This window comes from Manacus candei, unplaced genomic scaffold (genome assembly GCF_025592945.1).
Source record: "Manacus candei isolate 608988 ecotype Guabito, Panama unplaced genomic scaffold, ASM2559294v1 h1tg000014l, whole genome shotgun sequence".
Lineage (NCBI taxonomy): Eukaryota > Metazoa > Chordata > Aves > Passeriformes > Pipridae > Manacus > Manacus candei.
Window position 1 is genome coordinate 32,125,834 of NW_026138062.1, and position 26,938 is coordinate 32,152,771.

At 36.9% G+C, this 26,938-nt stretch overlaps 1 protein-coding gene across 6 annotated transcripts in view; it reads right to left on the reverse strand.

The window, feature by feature from the left end:
* Nucleotides 1–26,938, reverse strand: part of PDS5B (PDS5 cohesin associated factor B) — a 98,701-nt gene that overhangs the window by 43,742 nt on the left and 28,021 nt on the right. For all 6 annotated transcript variants that reach the window (XM_051778830.1, XM_051778832.1, XM_051778833.1 and 3 more), the window contains 7 exons: nt 25,762–25,888; nt 19,045–19,125; nt 16,841–16,981; nt 6,089–6,204; nt 4,290–4,384; nt 2,028–2,173; nt 1,011–1,162 (listed from right to left, as the gene is read on the reverse strand). In XM_051778830.1, coding sequence (XP_051634790.1) covers nt 1,011–1,162; nt 2,028–2,173; nt 4,290–4,384; nt 6,089–6,204; nt 16,841–16,981; nt 19,045–19,125; nt 25,762–25,888 — 858 coding nt within the window. The remainder of the gene's footprint in view (nt 1–1,010; nt 1,163–2,027; nt 2,174–4,289; nt 4,385–6,088; nt 6,205–16,840; nt 16,982–19,044; nt 19,126–25,761; nt 25,889–26,938) is intronic.

A 26,938-nucleotide genomic window follows, 5' to 3' on the forward strand; every position in this document is an offset into this window, starting at 1 on the left:
AGGTCCAAGACTGAGGTCCAATATGGAGGTCAGTTTTAACAGAGTAGAGCAAAAAGGCTAAAAAAAAAAATCATTTATGTTTAGGCTAGAAAAGAGAAGAAAATTCCTTATGCACAGTTGGAGCAGGTGATCAAAACCCAAAACCCAGCTAGTTTAAAAAGATCCTGAAAATAAAGGAAAATGTGAGTGGGTAAAACTGGATCTGAAGATCCAGACAGTTCTGTCCATTTCCATGGTACTATGAAATTGCTGATTTTGAGGATGACCTTTTGAGGTTTTGGATTTTTGAAAAGATGTGTATGGGTTTTCAATGCCATTTTAATATCAACATGCTGTGAGGGCCAAAGGCTCATTTCCAAAGTCAACAAGACAGTCTTGATTAGACAAAGCACACTAGTTCCCAAAATAGTTTTCCACGTACAACTACCTATTTTTCAATAACAACATCTATATACAAAACTATAGTTGGTATGTCAGAGGCACTCCTTTCACCACAAATCCAGGAAAAGGCTCTAATTCACAGCTACTATAGTACAGAAAAACTAACCCTCTCCAGAGTGAGATGCTTTAACCATTGCCACGACATGTACTAGACTTATCTTTAAAAAAGGCAGGAACAACATGCAAATCTAAAGCAATATTATTAAAGCAATTTTACTTACTGAATTTTAAACATAAAAATTAACAAGCTACTGAAATATAAACAACAATCTCCTTTACTGAAGCAGTGGTGAAGTACAGCTAAAACTTTAAAAATATTTCAATCTATCTGACCCTTTAGAATCACTTTTGGCCCTAAAGTAAGAAATAAACCAATATATAATAAAGTAGAAGAAAGCAACACAGGACAACATTTGGTTTCAGTTATATAAGATTATGCACTGAATCAAAACATACAAGATTATCATTTCCTCCTTCTCATCAGCACTTAAGCATGAATGAAAAACAAATCTTCATAACACGTTATCACTCTTATCCCCTTAATCACCTCGCTCTCACAACTGACTTACCGGTCATCAATACTGTTCTGATAATATATATGCAGAAGTTTATCTTTGATCCATGATATCTGTTTTGCAGCTTCTTTTCCTGCTTCTGACTGTAATGAATATTTCTTGTATATCTGTGCAAGTCCCATCATAGCTTCCTTCCTCACTCTCCACTTGAGAAAAAGAAATAATACCCAGTTTAGTAGTTCAAAACTGAAAAGACTGCAGAATTTCCTCTTAGGTATTTCATATTCTACACCAAAATAACATAATTTTATTCTCAAAGAAGTTAAATTGGGTTTTAAGTGCAACAGTTCCTCATTAGGACATATATTGCATCATATCTATTATGCTAAACTTCTCAACATCAGTAACACCATGCAAGTAAGCCTCTTGAATTTAGAATTACTACAAATTTAAGCCAACACCCTTGTGTTATGGCTGCAACAAGGAAACACGTCATCAAATATTAATTTTAAAGTTAATATTTCATTTTAAAAGTTTGACATCAAACTTTTTTACTGCACTTTAACATAAGTAGCAAACCTCAGAAATTTTACATAATGCAACATAGTTAAACTAAATGTAAATAATATTCAAATTTGAAAGCTATTACACTGATTTGTAGTCTTCCAATGATCTAATTAAAAGTAGGTTAACTAGCTACGTCTGATGGTGGAACATTTTTCATCAGTAATCTACAATAAATTTTGAAACCTGTTTGCAAAATTTCTTAAGAAAAATGTTAGAACGTTTTACAAGGAGAACTAGACAACCGGAACAACACTGTTGTGTTGCAGCCTATTTATTTAAATCTACCATCATAACTAAAATCACAGTACAATAATGAAGGTAGTACTCTAGTCAGGGGAAAAAGACGCCTCACTAAATAGATTGCTTCAAAATTTTACACATTATATTGGTTTTCATTTGTAATTTTAAAATTAGTACATCAATTTTTAAAAGCACTGCTTTTTAAAAAGCTGAACAGTTGAGAAACATAACACACAGCCATTATTGATACTAATTATGTCTTACCCGCTTGTCCAATGTTCGTTCTCTGACAAAATTTAGCAGGTGATCATTGACAAGCAAAAGATCTTTTTTAGCAGCAGTAACTATGGATACAATAACATCATGCCGTATGGCCTCCTCAGGATCATGTGACCTTACTTTCAGATATTCTGTAAAAAAAATTGAGTAAGTATTTCAGTGCAACTACTTTCCTCACTCTATACAGTACTGACAGAAGGAGAAAAAATTATTTACTTCCATTTGGAGCACCAGCAGTAAAAAACCAATAGTTTTCTCCAAGATTTACTGGAATGTCAGTAACACTTTGTATTTGCTTAGAATATCAAATATTTATTTGGCATTAATGAAGTAAGAATTATGGGGCTACATTTTTATTTTTATTATTTCTATAGTAGTTACATCATGTATACAGTAGCAACTATACTCTACAGTACACAGTAGAGCCAAGCAGGATTGGATCTGTAGTGTAGATCAAACAGTGCTTGAGAACTTGATAACCACACTATATACATTTTTAAGTCTTACATTAGGCTAAAGGCTACTCTTTTCCTGCAGACTTCATCACCTTTGGCTGCTGGAGCACATTAGATGCAGTCCTAATCACAACTTCTATATTATCCACAAGGAATCTAGTTCACATGCTCCAGGAACACTCCACAGTGTGAGCCATGTAAGCATTGTAAGCAGGGACAAATCATGTGACATACTTCAAACTACAATGCTTATTTAGACACATCCTAGTTTATTAATCTTAAAACACTTTTTCTAGGTTACTTTGTCCCACTGCTACTTGTTTGCTAACACCAATAATCTTATACTATCAACATTTTAAGACTTCTGCTTTTAGATGTCAAACAAGTTAGCTACCTACTGCCATTTTAGAAAGCTGCCAAATAAGATGGCAAAGTTCATGCATCTTTTTAGAAGTATGTATTTTCAGTTAATTTAGAGGCAGACACAGGTAGAAACATGCATACAGAAGTTATTAAGATCACAGTATGCTGCATACATCAGTGAAACACTGAGAACATTAAGAAACTTTGCCAATTCAAAGTTTACTCTGAATGAAGTAATCTGTTTAATGACCAGTGAAAATTTTCAAGTCTCATCTGAAATACTGGCCATTAACATTCCTGGTAACCAGCCCAAGTGTCAAAAGAGCACATCAAGAAATAAGGTTTCGCACTTATAGAGGTTATGAAATTTTAAATCCAAATGAGACCTTTTTTTTTTAAGTTTTGTTCTACAGGAACACAAACTAAAACAAATGAAAAATACCATCATTACACAAAACAATTCTGGTTTCAAACACAAGTGAGTCAGAGAAATTTTTCAACGATTTGACTTCTAAAAGTGCTGTGGGGAGAGAGAGAGGAGGGGTAAGCAAAATTACATTTCCCAGAGGATACCATTAGAGGGGGCACAAAGTCTTTTTGCAATACTAAAAAAAAACTAAATTGAAAACATAATTCTGATAATCAAAAAGGAAATATCTTTACCATTTCATTAAGGAAAGGTCCAGAACACTTTTTTTTGGTTTGTTAGCTTAACAATACCATAACTATAGGATGACTCTAGCCTGCTTCTATTTGTGCCCAACTTGACAAAGGCTCAGCAAGCAGGAAAGCAATCCCATGCACCTCATAGTCCTTTAAATTTGCTCCTTAGACCAAACGGACAAAGACATTGCCTCCAAAAAGTTACAAGTAAGAGCTTATTGATCAGGGGAGATAAAGTCTCCAAACCAAACCAACCACTTCTCATTAATTAACACTTTATTCCATTAAGACATTGGGAGCAACAAATACTAAATGCTTCAATCGATGCCAGTTGCCTTCTTCCTCCAGAGGTCTTGAATTACAGGCTGTGTTTGATCTGACGGAGGTGAAACTGAAGCTGTGGTCACAGCTATCACAACCGCTTTCACGTTTTAGACAGTGGCTGTATAAGACTTACACATTTCAACTTTGTGAGCTGAAGTCTCCACTCTGCACCCTAATTAATATGATCCCATAGTGCTTAACTTCAGCAGCAGTTGGGAATGTGACTACTATAGGAGAGGGAGAGTGATCTCTCTGGTTAAGGCATTCTTTATGGACAATCCCCTCAGCCTGAGAAGCATCACTGAAGGTGGGGACTCTGTGACCGATGACTCCAACATCAATTAGGTCCTCCCCATCTGACTGTTACATAGGATTACAACCGACCTTCTTGACTTTTTCAGGAGCCTTAAAATAGTATTCTAATGTTATAATAAACTGATACCTGTTAAGTCTTTTGCCAGGTCGGGATGGTTCATAAGGCAGTGACTTGCAAATTTCACACATTCAAGACGAATAGGTACATGGATATCATTAAACCTGGTTTGAAACAAGACAATGCATTACAAGAACAAAAATATTACTTTTGACCAAAGCCATTTGTTCATTTCTACACATTCTCAAATATTTCTGAAAATATTTTTTATGCTTCCTATGCACAGTTACACGAATAAAACATCCCTGATTTCACAGTATTAAGTAGACTCTCTACAGTTTAAGAAAAAAATTCTTGTACTCATTTATTATTTCATGTTCTGAATGTGAAAAGAAATATCCCCTCCTGGTACAAATGAAAAACTCCTAGTCAGATTAAAACTATTCATTAGAAAGATGTTCGATACATTTTAACTATTTTCTGCAATGCTCCATATAATTAACCATAAACTATGTATAAGCAACTAAAAGTTTTATAAGTGTGATATTCGTCCCCTTCTTAAACTATATGACAGACAGTAAACAAATAAACATCTAGTGTACTACAAATTTCTTCTGAGATGGGTCATTTAACAAGATTTCCTTTTGAAACACTGAATTAAGTTTGATGCTTGAAAACTAGTATTTTCTCATTTTTACTTTTTATATAAGTAATTTTGCAATAAAACTATTGATGCAATTAGTTACAGACAAGAGCTTGGAAAAATTAAATGCATTTTCAAGCTCTCCTCAAAATTCTTCGTCTTAAACAAATTAAAAACAAAATTTTAGGACATCGTTGCTGTTGAAATGCTTATTTATCAAATAAATAAATTTTAAGGAATAACTGCTGTAGTAAAAGCCAGGTATGTTTTCAAAATAAAGAGGTTTTAGAATGTTTCCTTCAATAACACAGCTATTAAAACTTTGTGAAAATCCCTGAAAGAAGTAAATGCATCTATATGATTCATAACTAGTCAAAAACAGTAATTATGAACACTCTGCACATATTCACATTATAATGCAATGAAGTACTTTCCTTTGGGCCGAATGAGATGTGGTATTTTTTGATGACATTCCATGTTTAAATAGTTATATACTTTCAAGCAAAATATCTTCCTTCAATTAAGTTTCTTATACTTTCAAAAGTAGCATTTCTTTGAAAACTCAGGTTTTGATACAATTCAATGCTACATTATAAACTACTGCGTTTGTATTAAATTTTAGAATTTATCCTCATTTACTAGAATCAAAAACATTTTCATCATTGTAGCCATACTTAAGTTTCTCCTGACTACAAGCTCCAGCTATATTTTCTATATCAAACTGGCAGAATATTTCAAAAACAAAAGACTAAGTATGTTTGCAGCATTGTAAATATTACAGTTCTTTTAATGTTCCCTTAATAATTAGAAAAATTGAAACTAGCATACAAAGACTGTACATAAAAGCCTCAAAAGCAGTTCTAATATCACCTGATACTGCAAATGTCATTTGATGTTGTTTTTTAATTAATCTATCATTGAATAGTTTCACTTCTGAAGAAATTAAAATACAGCATTCATTTTTCTTGACAATGGCAATAAAGATAGTTGAAAAAAATGAACTTGTAAGGAGGATGATTTGTAAATGCTCACTCTGGAGAATGACAGATGTAGAAAATATATGTAAAATTGCTTTAGCATTACCTGTCAGATTTCAGATAAAGCAGCAAAAAGGAATTCACACTTAGTTGTCACTTAAAAAAAAAACACAACCAACCAAACAACCTGAACTGAACTTCATTGAATATTTTTCCCTCCCTAGACAGGGAACTAAGCCAGAACATACCTTCCCAGGTAGCACTGCCAAAGTGGTTTGTTTTGGGATGCCAACTCCGAATCCTTTGCCCCAAACATTTTTGCTAGAAGTTTTACAACCTGCAGACGTTCTTCATTGTCATTGCTCTGGAAAATGAACAGATCTTAAAATTAAAAAAGAAAACTAAACCAAAAAATAGAGTTCTGTTTTGTACAGTTTTTACACCAATACACTTCCAGAAATATCAAAAATACAGATCAACAGACTTCTCATGTATACAAACACCTATCTCAAAACAAAAAACTCTCACTATTTTTGTGAGAGGACAAAATAATAAAGGCAGTGAAAATGAAAAACAATGTAGAGAAAAAAAAACAGTGCGAACAAAGCCTAGCAAAAAATACACATATAAATGCATCTTTTTAACCCTTACAGATTACAGATTGTGTTAGGAAATCTGATGTACAAGCTTACACAGGTTCAGATACAACATAATACAAAACTTATTCAACGTTTGTCTGCACATAAAAGGTTTACAGTTCTCTAGAACAGTCCTTAACTAAAAAAAAAAATTATTTAAAAATAACACTTTTTAGAGAAAAACAGTTTAAGTACCCAAGATTGAGATCCACGGGATCTAGTCCTGTATTTAAGCCTATTTTTAAAAATGCTGAGGTACAACAGATACTTTTCTTTCGTATTTAAAATTAGCACTAACAGAGATAAAACAAGGCCTTCTCCAGTGTATTTTCATTATCATTGCTTTGTATTACATTTGTTTAATACAACAAACAGTATTTGAAGCTTAATACATAGTCTAGAAATGTAAGCTAACATCTGTGCAATTAGCATGTACTTACTGTTCACCAATTTATTTCCTTTGCTTATTAAAGGGAAGAACCATAACTAGTTGGAACAATTCTTTGAAAAGGGAGTAGCTAAAATTAGTGGACATTTATTAGATATTATTCATCCCTTATTATTTCCAGCTTTTTTTCCCCTGGTAATAAAGACTTAAAAATACTGTTCTTTTTTACCATCTTTGAACAAGAAATAGGAGTACAATATAGCTGTCAGAGTTCTTTGATACAACACCACAGTTTTAAAGACAAACTATTTCTCCTGATTCAACACCATAAGAGGGTTGAAAAGTTTGCCAGCATGTCCTTTTAATTCAGAATCCTAAGAACAGTAAAAGCAGCCGTAAAATATTTAAAGTAATAGAGCAAGAGAAGTTCAGGAAGCAGTAATTTCTAACACTGATATGTTTCTACATTACATTTTTAAATACACTTTAGTATTAAGTATCGGAAGCATTAATAGCAAATCCATTAATATGTTTTTTTTGTAGTTGACTAATTTTTTCCAATTAACATTCAGATTGACATTACTGGAAGCCTTCTACAACCTCCTCCTCTTAATCTGCCATAAATAATATTGTTTTTTCTTGATGAGTTTCAGCTATTAAGTGTCCATTACACTACAAATTCTTATTCTGTGGCCTCATGGTTAAGAATTTTTCTTTTTTTTAGTAGTCTGTATTAGTCCAACCTCCATGACTCATATCCCATCCACTCCTGCTTAAATGAACAAAACATTAAAAATATTAAGCATCTCTGAATTTTTCTAGGTAACCAACACAGATCCACAGCAAGACACTCCAGAGAGTGGAAGGAAGGTGGGGGGTGGAAGAGTTGGGAACATTATTTAAGCCTGTTTTTACACAGCCAGGAATATAGGAAAAAAGTCAACCAAACAAAACCCCAATCAGAAACACAGGGGGGAAAAAAAGTCAACCAAGCAAAACAAAAAACTGCCCACAAAACAACAACAAAACCCTAAAATATCCTTAATGAATTAGCTGCAGAAGCCTTTATTGTATCAGCCACTAATCCAATTATAAGACAACCGACTTGTGTTTCTAGTCCTGTTGTAGAAGGAACAAATATTTTGTGATTATGGACCAAGAATATTTGGTACTTTGTAAATCTGTGCCCTGATGTTCGTCTCCTTGAAATATTCTTAAATAAGCTCCTAAAAGGTAATAAAAATCAATCATTACTTCTTATTGAATGAACAAATCACTGTTACAGTCCTTTATTCTACTTTAATCTATACACTTTTTATGAGGGAAGGGAGTTTATTATGGTATCATAAACTCTGAAAAAAATCTTAATCCTTCTCCATTCTATGAGACATTGTGTACTTGAAGAGTCACACCCTTCACCTCCTTTCTTAGTTAAATCCAGCACTCTGTTTAATAGCGTTCCATCATGATTTGTCAATAAAAATTGACACTGAACATTGACATTTTCAGTTTCCCATACATGTTCCCAAGACACAGGCAGCTGGTTTTTCTGCCGAGACATTGGGATCTGTCACTAACAGTAGCTGAAATCAGTCAGATTGTTACCACTACTGAGTCCAAAAGAATAGGCAGCATTAAAGATCTGGAGGGATTTGGGAACAGAAGCGGACACATAACCTGAAATTCGCAAAAAATTTTAACTACCGTCTCCGGGAAAAAAGGCAGCTCTACAATAACAGAAGTCAAGCTTTTATTGATTTTATTCATTACATCATATTTGCCTAGTAATGCAGTAAGATAAAAACTTAAGCCCCATTACAGTTATTTCCCAAATACTCCATGAGCTTTTAACTCTCCTGAACTTTCAAGTGTTATTCACTTTCTGCAACAGACATTTCTAAAATTCAAATATTAAATCTGAATGAAGAAATATCAGTTACCTTTACAAGCTGACCTACAAATAATATGTTTTACTTCTTTCCTGAACCAGTAATGCTTCTGTGTCAGTGCTAGATCTCTAAATACACCACCTTAAAATGCCAAGATCAGGCACAAATGACTGACCCTCACAGAAGAGGTTAAATGAATCTCAGTGCTCATTCTCCTGCTAATTCCCCAGATTCCTTTCCAAAATCAGGTAAAAAAATAAATAATCACTGGTAAGAAGGAACTACGATTTGACACAGCTTTCACAGAGCTTAGGAACAGAGTTCTGCCACCTGAGAACACAGGAGCTTTCCTTTACAAAAATCTATAAAGGTGTGGTGAGTTGACCCCAAACAAAAGCCAAACACCCATCCAGCCTCACACTCTCCTCTCCTGTACAAAGACAGGAAGGGAAGAGAAGGAACGTTAAAAGGCCCATGGATCAAGATAACAACAGTTTGACAGGTAAAGAAAAAGCTGTGTGTGCAAACACAGCAAAAAGAGAAATTCATTCACTACATCCCATTCGCAGGGAGATGTCCTGGCAGTGCCTGGAAAGCAGGGTCTCCGCTTGCATAGTGCTTGGGAATACAAACACCATGAGTACGAACAAACCCTTTCTCCTCCTTCCCCTGACCTTTTACAGATGAGTATGTGTCCCCTCTCAACTTCCTGCACTGCCTCAGCATACTTGGGCGGGAAAGGAAGGGCAACACGCAGAGAAGTTTTTACCTTTGCCTTCACTGTTGTAGCAAAATGACAAGGTGTTGAACACCAGGTGGCCATGTCGTTTAGATCCAAAAAAGTAAATATGTTCAATGGTGTCACTGAGACACTTAAGCTCTTTTACAAGTTTCATACTAGGAGTTTCTTAACCCCTCTAAACATGGTCAAAATATATTTTATCCAGAAAAGCCCTTGGATTTTACCCACACTCAGAAACAGTCTAGAACTTCCATAAGACCCTAAACCCATGAAGATAAACCAGGAGGCTTCCTGCCATAAAGAGTTCAAATAAGTTCAAATAAGACGGAGAGCAAGAGATTTGGATTCTGTGAGCTAATGAGTTACAAACACATAGATGTCTGTTCACACCCTCAAACTCTCATCAGTCACAGAGGCTGAGATGTTGTTTCAGGGAGTCCTTGTATCTTTTCTTCGGGGCTCCTCTCATGCGCCAGCCAGTGGCAACTTCACCATAGAGCAGGATCTTAGGGAGGCAGTGGTCCTTCATCCTTGAGACGTGCCCTGCCCAACGCAGCTGTGTTCTCAGCAACATGGTCTCAATACTTGTGATTGCTGCTTGTTCTAGAACAGATGTATTGGTCACATAATCTGACCAGTGGATGTTTAGGATTGTACGGAGACAGTGTTGATGGAAGCGTTCTAGGAGACGCAGGTGGTGGCGGTAGATGACCCATGATTTGGAACCATACAAAAAAGTAGACAGCACAATGGCTCTGTAAACATGGATCTTGGTACTTTTCTTCAAGTGTTTATTTCACCAAACTCTTTTATGAAGCTTTCTGAAGGCCCTATATGCCTTTGCTAACCTGTTGTCTATCTCTCCGTCAATCTCACCATCTGAGGAGATGAGTCTACCTAGGTAATTAAACTGCTGGACTGATTTGAGCTCTGATTGGCCAATGGTGATATGGGGATGATGGAAGACTTCCTGAGGTGCAGGTTGATAGAAAACTTCTGTCTTCTTGAAGCTGACTTCCAGCCCAAAGAGCTCAGCAGCGTCTGCAAAGCAGGATGTTAAATGCTGCAGAGCTGCTTCTGTGTGGGTCACAAGGGCGGCGTCATCAGCATAAAGCAGCTCCCGGACAAGATGATTTAAGGTCTTAGTGTGGGTGTTCAGTCGCCTTAGGTTGAAAAGGCTTCCATCAGTACAATATTGAATGTAGATACCATCCTGATCATCAAGGTCTGCCACGGCCCTTTGGAGCATCATGATGAAAAAGACTGTGAATAGAGTTGGTGCAAGAATGCAACCTTGTTTCACACCATTGGTAATTAGAAAGGGCTCAGAAAGTGCATCGCCATATCTGACTTGGTCGTGCTGATCCTCATGAAGTGAGATGATCATTTTAAGGAACTTGGGGGGACATTCTAAATGTTCCAGAATCTGTCATAGACCTTTTCTGCTCACAGTATCGAAAGCCTTGGTGAGATCAAAGGTTAGATAGAGACCTTTGTTCTGTTCCCTACACTTCTCTTGCAGTTGTCTGAGAACAAATACCATGTCTGTGGTACTCCTGTTGGCTCTGAAACCACACTGGCTTTCAGGTAGAATTCCTTCTGCTATAGCGGGTATTAATCTGTTCAAAAGTATTCTTGCCAGGATTTTGCCAGCAATGGAGAGCAGAGTAATACCACAGTAATTTGAACAGTCTGATCTAACTCCTTTCTTCTTATACAAAGTGATGACTGCATCTCAAAGGTCTGATGGTAGTTTGCCTAGTTCCCAACAGCACATCACAAACTCGTGAAATTTAGCATGGAGTGCAAGGCCCCCATGTTTCCAAATTTCAGGTGGAATTCCATCAACCCCAGCTGCCTTGCCAATTTTCACCTGCTGTATGGTCTTAAGGGTTTCTCCCAAAGTGGGGGCAATATCCAATTCATTCTTCACCGGTTGTTGTGAGATGGACTGAATTGCTGAGTCTTGAACTACACGGCTAGTACTGAAAAGAGTCTGAAAGTGTTCAGACCAACGATTCAGAATGGAGCTTTTATCTGTTAGAAGTGTTTGACCATCTGCGCTGAGTAGAGGGTTTTGGACCTGGTATGTAGGCCCGTATGCTGTTTTCAGGGCCTTATAGAATCCTTTGTGATCACCCGTATCTGCGCATAATTGAGTTTTTTCAGCTAGACTGATCCACCACTTGTTCTGGATGTCACGGAGTTTCTGTTGGAGCTTGTTGCACGTAATGGGAAAGGCTGCTTTTCTTACGTGACAGGAAGGCAGTGCAAGGTGTGCTTGATGAGCAGTTCTCTTCTTCCTCAACAATTCCTGGATCTCTTGATTGTTTTCATCAAACCAGTCCTTGTTCTTCTTGAAGGAGAACCCTAAGGATTCTTCAGAGGACTGCAGGATGCTGTTTTTAATATGGTGCCAGAGTGTTTCAGGAGAGGGATCTGTAGAATCTATAGAATGATTTTCGAGCCTAGTTTGAAGATTTGCCTGGAATCTGTCTCTCATTGTGGTTGATTGGAGATTGTTAACTTGGAGTCTTCTCCTTGGGATGTTGCCCCTTTTAGGTTTGAACTTAAGATTGAAGTTAAGTTTGCAGCACACAAGCCGATGGTCTGGCATTCTGCACTGGGCATCACGCGGGTATGGTGGACATCGTGAACATCCCTCCGTCGCACCAAGACATAATCAATGAGATGCCAATGCTTAGATCTAGGATGCAGCCAGGTTGTATTCAGACTATTTTTTTGCTGAAAGATAGTGTTGGTGATGGTGAGCTGTTGCTCCGCACAGAATTCTAGCAGAAGTCGACCATTATCGTTGCAGTTTCCAACACCATGCTTGCGTAATGCTCCTTTCCAGGCTTCAAAGTTCTTTCCTACTCTGGTGTTGAAATCACCAAGGATAATGATCTTATCATCTACAGGAACCTTTTGGGTAAGGTGGCGCTGGTCAGAGTAAAATTTATCTTTTTCAGCAGGGTCAGCTTGGAGAATTGGGGCGTATATACTAAAGAGGACGACGTGTTGCTTGTTGTGTAGTGGAAGGTGTAGGGAGATAATGCGGTCAGAATGAGTTTTTGATCATGAAGCCAACTCCTGAGAGATGCCTTTGGGTTCTAGGTTTACCTGACCAAAAGAGTGTAACCGGCACCATGTTCTCTAAGGCTGCCTTCCTCGTGGAGACAGACTTCACTGACAGCAGCTATGTCGATGCTGAGACGTGATAGTTCGTGGGCGATTAGGGCAGAGCAACGCTCAGGGTGTCCACTGTTCGCAGAATCAAGAATGGTTCTGATGTTCCAGCATGCTAGAGTCAGTTTGGTTACACCTCTGGAGGCAGGTGTATGCCTTTGAGTCTTGATCTTTGTGTGACCGCATTAGTAGGAGATGCCCGTTGGCCGCAGTTAACCAACCAGGTGAAATGTGGAGATGAGCTTTGTTTAGGCCACCTTTTCTAGGCCCCTCTCCAAGTGGAGCAAGCAGTGCTGTCCTTGGAAAGGCTGCTTGGTCGTTCAGGGTGCTGCCCCAAGAGACTGTCATCTCCGGTCAGTCTCAAATGACCAATATCCTGAACCGCCTACATGCAGGGTTGAGTCTGCAGCTTCCAGTGCACCTTTCACCTGCTGTTTCGACCCTCGCCCGTCACTGCAGGGCTTTGTGAATGTGGGTAACGCCTTCAAGCCTGTGCAATGGATTTTTTAGGTGAGATGCAGTATGTGCGGAACTGGACCCACCCTTTAATCCTAAAGTTCATCTGCCAGGGCTGAGCGAGCTTGGACGGTGGCAGCGAGGTCCTCAGGACGTAGATTTGATTAGAGTGTCCTCCTCTTAGATGGATGGCCTTACAGGGCTAAGCAAGCTCTATCTGCCTCGGTTTGGGATGAGAGTTGTCCTTCTCCTAGGATGACTGCCAGAAGGCTAACGAGTTCATCCTGCCTAAGGATGTATTGTATCTGACCCTACAGTTTTGACCTGTCTGGCATGGGCGACCCTACCAAAGGCACGTACCATTGCCAGCATAGCTCACAACCACATAGGGTTACACAGGCTACATTCCTACTATTAAAACAATTAGGGCAAGTCTTACACTTCCTTCTTTTCTGCCACATCTATATTCAATCCCAAGGAAATACCCAGGAACAACCCTTTGTCCTGACCACCCTTTCAGGATGTAACGAATATATCCAGAACATACCAAACCTGGGCAGTAGCTGCAGGTGAGCCAAAAACAAACAAACAAAATCATTCTGGCCCCAGAGCTCAAGTACCTCTCAAGGTCCTAGCCTGGTCGAGACCCCCAACCCCCCAGAGGAAACCATTATCCACCCTGACCTTATCCTCCCCCCACCGTGTTACCTCATATCTTCCCACGCACGGCTTACCCGTGACACTTCATGCAGTGCTGCCCCGCCCACCCACCCGCCAATCCGAGGACCCCCATGGCCCGCCTGGCACCCTTCCCCTCCCCCAAACCGGACTGGCAAACCTCTGTGTGCTCCGAGGTTTCCCCTCTCCTCTCTCACGAGGGCGCAAAGACACACTGGTGAAGCTCCCTCTCTCCTTTTCCCTGCCGGAGGCGGCCTCACGCAGGCCCACGGGCGGCCCCGGGCCTCGTGGGTTCTGGGGGGGGGTGCCCCCACGGCCACCGTGAGGGCCCCCTCAAGTGAAGAATACCAAGTTTTAGCATCCTCCAAGAACAGAAGGTGGTTTTCAAAATTGGAACAACCAGGACCAAGAGTACCTTTTTTTTTTTTTTCCTCTTCAATATTACCAGAATGGAAGGCAGCAGGGCAGTCTTTGCAATCATGAAACAGGTGTACATACAACAGACTTCGCAGATTTCAGTCTGTCCTCAGACAGAATTCATAAGCCCAAGCAGAATACAGATTCACCATAAGCCAAGCACATTCACACCAGAAGCCTGGGCATGACCTCCCACTAAGCCAAGTTACAGTTCTTTGTAGATGATTAGCTGAAGTGGTTGGTAGTTGGAGATACTGGGCACGTGATCTGCCAATAACAGCATACTGTTGAAACTGCAACAACTTCCAACAAAGCAGGACCAGAAATCCCACATCACATCATTGTTTTCTAAGGCCTAATTGTTATTTCCCAATTTATTTTGAAGTCCTGTGCCCTACTGAGTTGACCTTCATTGTTCTTCAGCCTTTACATGATAGGGCCAGTAAAAAAAAAAAAAAAAAGTTTAACATTTCCATGAAAGCTACCATTTATCATTTTCTACAGGTAAAAGACTTTTATACAATGTCAAAATAATTTAAAAAGAACAGCTCTTGGAAAAAATGGCTCAAACTATTAACAAAACATTTAAAAAATACTTTAAGAAATTGATTTATTTCTTTCAGATTAAATTTCATTGAAATTATCGAAAATACTGTATTCTATTCAAACTCATGCAGAGCTTTCCAAGTTTCACCTGAAACCAAGATTGCATCTCAGCTTTAAAGTGAACTAGAACACTTGGTGCCTTGCTCCAATAAGTCTACTATGAGTGTACTTCATCTGGCCAAAATTGTTTCTTACTTACTGCTTTGAAAGCCAATTAAAAAGAAAAAGCACATTTTCAAAAACACAGAGAAGAATTATTCACTTTATCTTTGAAAAGCACAGATCCTATGTCACCTTCAGCGTGTGTTCAGCACATGCAAGATGAGATCATTCTGGCACATCTCCACAACTCAACTGCTCAGACAGCCACAGTTTTCCTTCAATACTGGACACAAGGGGAAAATTTATCACCATGAGAGCAATCGGCCATTGGAATAATTTCCCCAGGGAAATGGTAGATTCCCGAGTGCTGGACATTTTAAGATGCAGCTAGGTCCCTTCCAATCTGGCATTCTATGATTCTATGATCATCTGCTAAGGTGTAATACCAATCTCCTCAGTTGCAAAGCAGCAATATGAGATCTTGGAATACAGTAACTGGTCCACTACCCCATAAGTACTATTGGAATATTTGCTGTTATGACAACTGTGTATTCTAGAGCTATATCTCATAGAACAAAAACTGGATGTTTCTGTGAAACTATGTATTTGACCTAAATATACTTCACAAACTTTTACTTCAATACCTACTACTAGACTTGCTAATTCAAAAAAGACATCAGTATTAAAATATGAGAGTCAATGAAGGAGGAGGATGACAAAACCTGCAGTTTTAAGTGGACCTAAAGATGGGAAAGGTACTGCAATTACGTACTATGAAAAAGGATATGGAGGCAGTTAAGATTAAATATCCTGAATAAAACCTTCAGCTGCAGAAGTACTGCTTTTATTGGACTGAGAATGATAATTGTTTGCCATCTGTAAGAACAAGAATGAAAGGCTAAAAAAGGTCTACTTCAAAGACACAGACAGCAAGCAGTAAACTGAAGCCTACTTCTTCCGGAAACATGAATGGAAAGATAAAAGCAATTAAAAGAACCTCATCCAACAAGTGCAGCATGCCTTCCTACCAACAGTATGGAAAAATAGTAGGCATAAGCAAGCCATTATGACTATAAAAATTGCAATAAGAACAGGCCAAAGGTGCTACAAACCTAAACTCGGTCCTCAATAATAAAAATGCATGCAAATTTAGAAATGAGCAATTACACATTAGCCCTCGAGTTTAATAACAGATCACTTTCAAACACAGAAATACTACACTAATCAAAGTCCCCACTTCCACGGAAACCCTGCAGAATGACAGAATACAAGCAGTGCAGGATAAAGGGAATACCAACTGTATTGCATTTCTCCAAGTGATGGAGACACTCTGGAAAGGAAGCCAAAAAGAAAAATACTCATTAAAATAGCTAGCACCAGCTATCCTCCAGACATATGAAATAATCCTGAAAAATCATAAAAGTCATTGCAGCAATTACTACAAGACATTTTTATGCATTCCAATTCTCTGTTTACACGTATCGCAGAACTACTATTTGGACAACGTTGTTAGTATGTCAATATATATACTCAATATATTAAGTCTTTCACAATAAATAATACAGTAAACCCAGGAATAAAACAGGTCAAATTTTCAGGTCATCCAAAAATGAAGTTATTGCTTGAAAGATACAAGCCAAAAAACCTACCAATCAAATCCTAAATATATGCATAAATGCACTGTAGGTTAATAAATCTGAAGTTAAATTATGCTTTTTGAGGGTTTTAAGGAATAAATGAGTATTCCTTTAAACAATGCAGAGAAAGTATAATTTACATATAAGTATTAGTTTTATATGCCAAAGAATTTGATGAACTTCTCAGAAAAAAACCTAACACATTAATAGTCAAAGCATACACATTTCAAATATAGAGAAAGGATAAGAAGTGTTTACCTTAAGTTTGAATTCAAGCTGTGGTAGGACAGAAAGTAAGAGGTGACTGTCAATATTGTATAATTCCAGAATCAAGTCAAACACATGCTCTGACAGGTCACTAATTGATGTTTTACCAAGCATGAGGACCTGATTGAAGAACTGGAAAATAAAACAGCACATATCAACAACAAGAGTGTATACAGACACTTCTCCAAATCTTATGCTTGTCAACCACTAAATTTACCTTTTAATCTTACAACATTAATTTCACTACTATAAAAAAAAGGGGAGGTAGCACATGTAGATCAGAATTCTTAAGTAGAAATCTTAGAATATCACTCTTTTGCATTCATTATTATACATAGAGGAAAACACATAAAAGTGATGTTTAGTTTACCCCAGTAGGCCTACAATTAATTTAAGAAACACAACTTTAGAGGAGTTCCAGTGCATCACATCTTTTTACAATGTGACTATATTTAGAGTTATTTCACTATTAAGGACCGTCACTTCAAAAGTATTCTAACATTTAGTCAAAACAAGACTGAAACAACTGGCTAACTACTACATTTAACAGCTGACAGGTTAAGGAGTTGAAAGTAAAAGCACAGGAATCAATAACTGACTGTTCCAGAATTTGTTTTAAAAGCTGTAAAGCAATTATTCTTTCTTGGTAAACTTGACAAGTTTGAGGGAAAATGCATACTTCTCATTAAAGAAAATAATTCCACACTACTTTCAACGATGTCCTCTCAGATGGGTAAGAAGGAATATACTACCCTCTACTCATTAGGGGGAGGATATAATTTGGAACATTTTTCTTCTCTTTGGGTTAAAACCATGCACAAGTGTGCCTAAACAAATTACCCCATTTCCACCTGCCACTAAGACAACAGAACACGTTTAACTAGCACTTCAGTTTTCTACTTCCAAACTTGGGACAGACAAACATCACAACACTCTGTACCTGACAAAGTTAATCATATCAGTAAAGAAATTAAAAACTCAAAAGCTACCAGTTTCTAAAGTTATAGAATGAACCCCCAACAAGTGATGTAGTAGAAAAAGTCAATAGTTCACCCAGTAATGACTAGAAAATAATAGAAAAGTGCGTTTCATGAGCAGTTAAAGACTGTCTTCCAGAAACATTTTGCTTTTCTGGATACATAGTTGCCTGAAATGTATATATTCCTGTTCAGGCAACTAACTGTTACTGTGTTTTTCATGTGTTTGAAGAAAGAAAATTTTCAGAACAGCTTATTTCTCACTCATGGGAAACAAAGAACAGAAGATGCCATGTACATTCTTTCCATGAACAGAAGATTCTTATTGACTTATTGACTTATAGACTTCCTTAAAGCTCACAAAATGTCACCCAATTTGTAATCTAACCTTACAGATGAACATTAAAAACACACACAGCAACACCTTCCCAAAGAGCAGGTTAGAAGTAAGAGTTTTCACTGAAGATTTTCTAAAATCTTAGGAGGTACCACTTTCCAAGTACCACAAACATTATAAGTCTGAAAGCAATAGAAAGCAGTGAAGATTTGCTATTGTCTTCAAGCTCCTGAGGTTTTGGATAGATGTCATGAGACCTGCTAAATCCTCAACTACTAAAAAGGAAATAGTCTTTTCTATTGTACAACTTAAGTTAGAGTATAATCCTGTCTGATCTTTACTTCCCCTCATCCATTTCTAGTACAGTGGCAATGATGTCTACACTCAACTTGGCTACAATTCTCTATGCACTCGGTTTTCTTCTCTCCTACCTATTCTTAGATTGTTTCCTATTCCCATTCATGTAATAACAGCATTACAATATTGCTCTATCTTCACTTCTTTCGGCTTCTAAATAGTCTCATCTCATCACTAAAGGACGAATTTTGCCACACAAACAATGTGTTTATATATTTTTATCAGAACAATACATATAAATACATTTGGTCTTCCAGTCACTCTAAGGATTGACTTTCAAGGTCTTCTAAAACAGTAGAAAGTAAACTATCCATTGCATTTCACAAATCAAAATTATTATAGGCTTAGTAGATTATATATAGTAAAGAATTAGACTCAAAAGGACAGGTTGCGCAGTGCTTCATTAATACAATAATTCTTTCAAAGAAAATTGAGAGTCTGTAAAAAGTTGCAATTCATTCTTTTTATAATACAGTTCAGTTAAAAAAAAATAATTTCCATATTTGTCTGCAGTCTTCACTTACATTAGTAATGTATGGTTCAATGGCTTGCGCTGTCCTCTTTAGTAAAGCCTTTGCCAAATCATAGGCTTGCTTGTTTAGATTCTGAGAAAGAAAAAAAGAAAACAAAACAGAATTTTTTTAAGCACATGCATTAATCCTAAAAATAAATCTCAGAATTTAAAGGTAACATGTACTGGTAAATGCATTAAAGCAATAACCTGTTCTTTTTATACTTTCAGAAGTAAAGATAAAATAGAAAAAACAAAGCCATTCCAAACAAAGTTTAGTAGTCTTCACTGACATTACCAAGAGAAAACCTCTTTCCTGGCAAATGAGGGCTTAGTTTTAGTTGCACGTCTAACACTGATGCTCACTGAAGTCAGTGCCTATATTTTACAGCTCCTCCTTACCAGCTTCCCCAAAAAACAGGAAAGCAATATAAAGCAACATCTAGAGTCACACTACAAAAGGATTCTGAACAGATTGTGGCAGAAAGTACGATTCTGTCCTTGCATCAAGCAGTCACCTGTGAATCACCATCACAGCCTCTTCATTGTACCGTGCAAAGATTCTTAGCCTGTTGTCTGAGACAGCAAAGAAAAAAACCCTAGAATTTTAGTTCATGAGCAGAAAAGGGTGAAGAATAAAATATAAAGAAGCTAACATAAAAAATTTAAAAAACAGACCCCCCTCCCCAACATTCCAATCTCTCCATTTCTCTAATTGGGTTATTGCTTTATCATTGTTTCCTTCCTTTCCCAGCACACATTCTCCACGCTCTAGTTGCTACATCCTTTCTCCACTTTCTATATCACAATTATTTTCCAAAAATTTTCAGATGAAAATACAACTCAGCCCTTGCGGCACCCACTGTAGAGCTGATTAACACAGAAGAAGGAAAAGTCTCCAATACACAAGAATATATAGTATTTTAATAGCTAAAAGTCTCTATAAAAATATAGTTCCCACAATTTTTATTCGGCTTTGTAATTTAAAAAAACCCCAGCATATTCAATTTACAAGGCAACAGTAAAAAAGGGTAGGTTTTGGTTGTTTTTTTTTTAAATATGTCTCATCCATAAAAGCAAGAAAACTTCATTTTAGCATAATTAAAAGCAAACACAAGATGCACTGCCACACCCAGGGTATTTCTTTACCTGTGTATGTTTGGTTCTTTATAGCTGACCAAATAGAAAAAGAAAAAAAAAAAACACATTTGCAAAGAGATGGAGAATATTGCCTGAAATTTAAAAAACGCTACAGAACCATAGGTTTCTAAACAGCAGTGGGAACAGATTAACATTTTCTGATAATATAAGATAAAAAAAGTCTTTGACTTGCCTACTGATAGAATTAAGTCAGGTGATTGAAGTCAAAAGACTACAAAGATTCATGCCTGAAGTATCTGTTTTACTCAGAGCCACTACAGAAGGTGACTAAAAAGAACAATTCTTGAGTACCCTTGGGATACTCAAATGCTTACATAAAATACTAGCATCCTTGTAATTCCTCTTCCCTTATTCTAATCAAGATACAAGGGTAACTGACAGTCTTTTTACAAAATTGTACAGCTGTTCCATGTCCCAGAAAAGAGAAGGCTCTGCATGCTGGATTTCTCTTTATCGTTATGAGGGGGAAAAAAAGGAAAAAAAAAAAAGGCATTTCCACCCATAGCATTTGTTTTATGTTATTCAGCTAGAGCGGTAACTGTTCAGGAAATAAAAGGTACAAATATCTGTAACAAGAAATGTACACCACTTTCAATTCTTGTTCTGATCCTTCTTGACTTCACACTTTACCTTTATCAAAAAATTACCTTCACCTGGGTAAGAGGGAACTCTGGATCATGAGCAAGATCCGATTTACATATAAAACAAGTCTAAACAGCAGACATAGCACAGCAGAGTTCCAAAAGGCAGATCTGTTTTGATTCACATTAATTACAGTTTTAGCTTGTGTCTTTCACACATCAGTTCACTTCAGAACTTAATGTTTCCCAAGATAAATGCTGGAAGTAGATATTTGCAATGTTGAGTAAGGTATTCGCATTACACCTCATTCTATCCAAAAAAAACTTCAAAGAGGAAAAACAGTCTAGAGCACAACTGGCTAAGGAAAGTTACCTATTTTTTCATATCTCACGTACTTGATTTAATTGTGCCAACAGTCACGACCCTCAAATATCCAGAGGCCCAACCTTCTGAAAATAACAATACCAAAGAAGTCTTAAAAGCACATGATAAAGTCGTCTTCTCGTTTTCCAGCCTCAGGATAAAAGAAGAAACAAGAAAAAGTGGCACTGCCTTAGTTGAAATGAAACAAGAGCAACCCAGGCCACTACCAAGTAGTTTCAAAGATCTTTTACAGAACGTCAAACTTATCCTTCTGACTAATTCAACAGCCACAAAAACACCTAAAACTTCCTTCTCCTGAAAGAGACATTTTAAAAGGATAATAATTTAACAAATTTCTTCTCTGTGTTTAGATAAACTCTTCTATGTTACTCTCCCTTTAATCTTTCTATAAGTTTGGAAAGGAAATTAACATGTATTTCAAGATCTTTTAATGATTTAAGAAAGCCCTCATGATGGGGACAATAATCTTAATTAGAATGCCTCTAAAAGTATTTAGGCACCCAGTGGGCATAAGCTTTTAAAAGTTCTGAACAAGGTAGAAACAAAGCAATCAGCTGGCAACACTGTTTAAAGTAATCATTAGTAATTACTACATTTTGAAGGAAAAAAACAGAAATAAGTACTGATTGATAAGGACAAACCAAAGAACCACCCACGAAAAGGCAGAACACAGATCTGCAAGATAACTGAGGTTACATTTAACATCTAAACCAGATTTTCCCCCTGAACACCTCTGGTTTTCTTTCAGAAAATAAAGTTAATAAACACAGGAGAACACTTTTTTTTCCTTAAAGTTTAGGAAGCCTCCAGCAATAAAATTGGAATACCGGTTATCTTGGTCAACCGTAAGATCTTTCCTTAGTCTCAATTCTTATTATGATTTTTATGTTTATATTGCTAGTATTTCAAGCTTTTTACACTTCTGGAAGACATTAACAATTTCACCAATTTATTTTTCATACCTGCTCTTCTGTAGAATGTTTGACAAACTTCTACTTTTTGACACAAGAAGCAGCAGCAACCTCTCTGACAGAACGGCACAGACATTTTTGTGTTTATATAGACAATACTCTCCAGAACAAGTGAGAGTGAAATAATTTGTACTCATCCTTTAAATAAGGGGAAAAGGAGGCAACTGAAAACAAATGCATATCCCTTATTTTTTCTTTAAAAAAGATGACTAGCTAATGTCAATCCAGCCCTTATTTTATAACTTGAGGAGGAAAATCAAATGTAAAGTCTGTATCTAGTGCAAAAATTCCTGAAAAACATACATTTTAACATATTATTTTCTTGGAATTTGAAAAAGGTCTTCAGTTTTATTCTTATTATCAATGGCACAGCAGCAGAATTAGTATCCAAGAGCATCTGACAAAACAGTTCTAACAGATTCTCTAGTTCTGCTGGGGAAGGTAAACAGGATTCTAAGGAAGGTTGACAAAGAAAAGCTCAGCTGAAGTGTTGCCAAGATAGATAACACTAATTATTAAGCAAATTTATAGTAGAGGCAGTTAGGAATTTAATTGTCAATATCACTTCTTCTAAGACATAAGCATGTAAAGTATGTGGGATGTGCAATGTGGGATTCCCTGTAGTACTCCTGAGGCTGAAAATGGAACACTGGCAAACACTCAAGGAAATAAAGTACAATTTGCCTTCTAACACACTGTACAAACACAAAATTGTTTGCAGGTCTTCCATAAAAGCTTTATAATATAAAAAGACCATTAAAGGGGAAAGGAAAACTATTAATTTTTCTTGCCTTTTCATACTGACTAACTCTCCCTTGCTTCTGGGTCTTATCTGGGTTTAGGTCACTTTATTTCCTTCCCTGATAACATAACCCCATCAAAAGAATTTTAGCAGAGTTTATAGAAAAGAAGAAAAGAGAAGGCACAAAAGGAAAAAAATAATTCAGCATCAAAACTAAGAGTTGAATGCACTATCAGACTTTTCAAGCTTGCCATTCTATTGACTTATCTGATAGCTGTACTACTCAAGCAAGCCTGTGCACACTCCAACGTGCCTCTTTTGTGATATTAGTATCAGCTGCTCTCATTCAGGTAGGCCTGAATGAAAAGCCATCAGTATGGCTTTTATTCTGGCCAAGTGAGATGGATGACAAACTCAAGGGACATAGAGTAGTTTAGACTACTTCAGTGACTACCAATTATGGTAGACAGATATTTGATGATACATCATGTGCGCAGTACATGCTCCTTATGCCTGAGTTTTTGTAGTCATCCTGCTGACACCATTGTTTATTACACTTACTATTCAGGACTAAGGACCACGTCTATTTTTCCTCTTTGAAGAAATAGTCTTGGTTTTAAGACATAACAGCATTGAATTAACCTTTGGTAAACTGCTCAACTAACTACTACATCTCTTAAAAATATTAATGTAATTTTTGCATCAAGCTGTCTAATGTTGAATTTTAGCCACTGGGCTTCAGCATCCAGGAGTTGCTTGAACCTTCTGTTCCCAATACATACTTACAGACCACTCTTTAGATAAATTATAAAGATTGAACTACTCAAGTCTCAGTCTCGTGTTACCAATATAACTATTTTCTACAATACAAGGCTACCACACATTCCCTCTCAAACACAACCTTCCTTCTGGCTGTATTAAAATACACCACTTGCCTGTATCACTTTCTAAAGACAAAATGGTTTTATCTCCAACAATCTCTCAATCTGACAGATCTATGTTCCTTCTACTCCATCAAAAGTATTTTTGGTCCCTAGGAAATCGGGGGATGCCCCACTGACCATTACACCAACACTTGCCATTCAATTTCCCTTTTCCACAGCCTGTACAGCTGAACAGTTAGGTCAGCTCCTAAGGTCTTCCTAGTTTTGTGCTCAGTGGACACAAGTGGAAAAATTCGCAACTCTGAATTCATTACACTTGTCCAACATGACATCAGCAGAAACAGAAAGTAGTTAGAGGACCAAAATTTTAAATAAACACTATTTGAAGATTTCGAGAAGAAACAGAAAAATACTAGAAACTTCTTTCCATTAGTATGAAAAAAAAGAAGAAAAAAGGTACTCAGGATACAGTATGAAGTTATGCAACTACTTCAGTTCAAAAGCAAGCTAAAAATGAGCATCATATCCAAAGAGATACTTAATTAAAACAAAAGCAGAAGAAAATTCAACTCCCCAAATATATTAACCTATTAAAATATTCAGTCAATATCTTCAAATCCTAAAAATCACGAAACAGAATTGTTTCAATGCTACAGACAATCTAACAGGATGCAAATTCTTCAACTCAAAATGAACTTATTAAACATGAATCATAGAAATAATACAATTAAATCAAGTTAAGCACAGGTGACACAATGAAACAACAGACTGTTAATAACTGAGAAAACACAAACAGAAGTGTTTCGCATAGTTTTGCTTTTGTTTCTTGTATTCCAAAGCTTTACTTCACAAATCTGAATATTAGTCACACAAATTTCAGTCTGGACCTGGCACAAAAGTACTAGACCCCTTGAAGGACACAGCTAAAGCACTTCCAGTGTGGAAAAAAATTACTGATCTATACTAAGCATTTAATCTTTCATTGTCAATAGGAAAATAATTTATGTGCTATTTATTTCCTGAAATTGATGACCTGTGGTAAAAGCATGCTAGCAGGCGTTCCAAAGGAACTCTCAGTTAATATCCTCTTAACCTTACACTTTTCAGAAACTACAGTAGTTAGGACTTTCCTGAACACACTTTAAAAAAAAAAAAAGGCAAGCTGTTAGAACTGTCCAAATGCAGCTAAATCCGCATTTCCTAGATAATTCTCCAGATTCTTTTTCTGTCATACAGAACATAAGTATAAGTCATCTTGTAAGTCATCTTCTACATTGTAGCCTAAGAGGGTTCATAGGACACAGATAGTTTCCTGAACTAGGAAGTCAGACTTCCATGATTTTTAAACATCTAAATATCACAACACAAGCACAGTTCTGAAGTTCTTCCTTTAGTTGATCTACTGGACGCTTTTGGTTTTTTGAGAAGACACTGCTCATTAAGGTAAGACAGCAATTCCTTGGGCTCTTCAGATACCACCATTGCTCCCCATAGTTAATTCTATGGCTGCATCAGAAACATATCAGTGTGCTTTCAGTAATGTGCCAAGCCAACATTTCTGAAATGCAAGAGCCAATTACAAATCAGCAGTTGTGACAACTTTTTCCCTCCCACATTAGTTTGAGCTGTTGATACAGCACTACAGGAATTACAACTTTCCAAAGGATATATGTAACTTTTATATCCAGTTCTACTGGTATGAGAGTATATAAAAAAACTGTGTTTAAATTCATATGACATTAAACCTTTTAGATTACTATGACCACTGATACTTTGCTTACAGCGTGCCAGAGCAATGAAATTCTACTGAATTTTCTGGCTATAAAAAATAGCCTGCTAAAAGAAATCTAAACATTATGAAGACATTTGCTACAGCTATTCTCGCAATGAGATCTACATATCCGAATATATACATCCAATAAATCATGATTACAAAAAAAAAACACAACCAAAACAAAACAAAATAAAAAAAAAAAACCAAAACTTAAGTCACTATTAAGTCTTACCTTATGTGCCGGCACTAGGTTAACTAACACTGTATCCAAAAGTTCCTGCGACACAGTATCTCCCTCACAAATGATAGAGCTCATTAGATCAACCATGTGCATGTGTACTTTTTGGTTATGACCATTGCTGAAATTAAAAACAAGAATTCTTAGTGTACTATCTATATAAAGTACAAGTTCCACTCAGAGCACTTCCTGTGGTGATTTCAAACAAGGAACACAATAAGCAAATCACAAGTTTTCTTAGAAGTCAAAATACTTCAGTTCCTCAGTTGTACATACTAGTTTCCAAAATGTTCTTTAATTTCATGCTCTCCTCATTTAGTACTATAGTAAGAGTAAGAGGACTGTATCCATCCCCCCCATGAAAAGATAGTGTATTAGCACATCCCTCCTCTCTACTCAGCTGGAGTGCTGTGCCCAGATTTGGGCTTCCCAGCACAAGAGGGACACGTACATCCTGGAGGCAGCCGAGGAAACGGTCATAAAGATGATTAAGGCAGCAGAGTAGCTCTCATGCAAGGAGGCACTGAGAGAGTTGACATCTATTTTAGCCTTGAGAAGAGATGACTTAGGGAGGAACTCATCATTATGTTTAAATACCTGATGTTAGGCAGAAAGGGCAAGATTGTCTTGACACCACACACTCAGTGACCAATGACAGAACAAGAGCCAATGGACACCAAGATAAATACAGAACATACCGTTGAAACACAGGAAACTTTTTAAATATAAGGGTGATTGAGCACTACAAGGTTGCCCAGAGAGGAGTATGGACTCTCCATCCTTGGAGATGCTCAAAATCCAGCTGGCTACAGTTCTGGACAATCTGCTAGAGCTAATCCAGTTTGAGCAAGGGGCACAGACTAGACTATCTCTAGCAGTATGTTTCAGTGTCCACTACTTTCTGACTCATGTTTTTACAGCAACAATCCTCTAAATTCCTTAGAATTACATATCACACCATTCAATTTCAAGAATAGAATAAAATAAAGGCAGTAAATGACAATTAAAGTGTCTTGGGGGGAAAAAGATTATTTGCAGTGTGTTTTTTTAAATTATGTCAAGCAAAACTGACAGCTTATTGTATTTATATTGCTACATTTAGTTAAACAGAATTACAAAACTAAGCTCATTAATGCTAAAAGTCACACCGAACAACTATCTTAGAAACAAC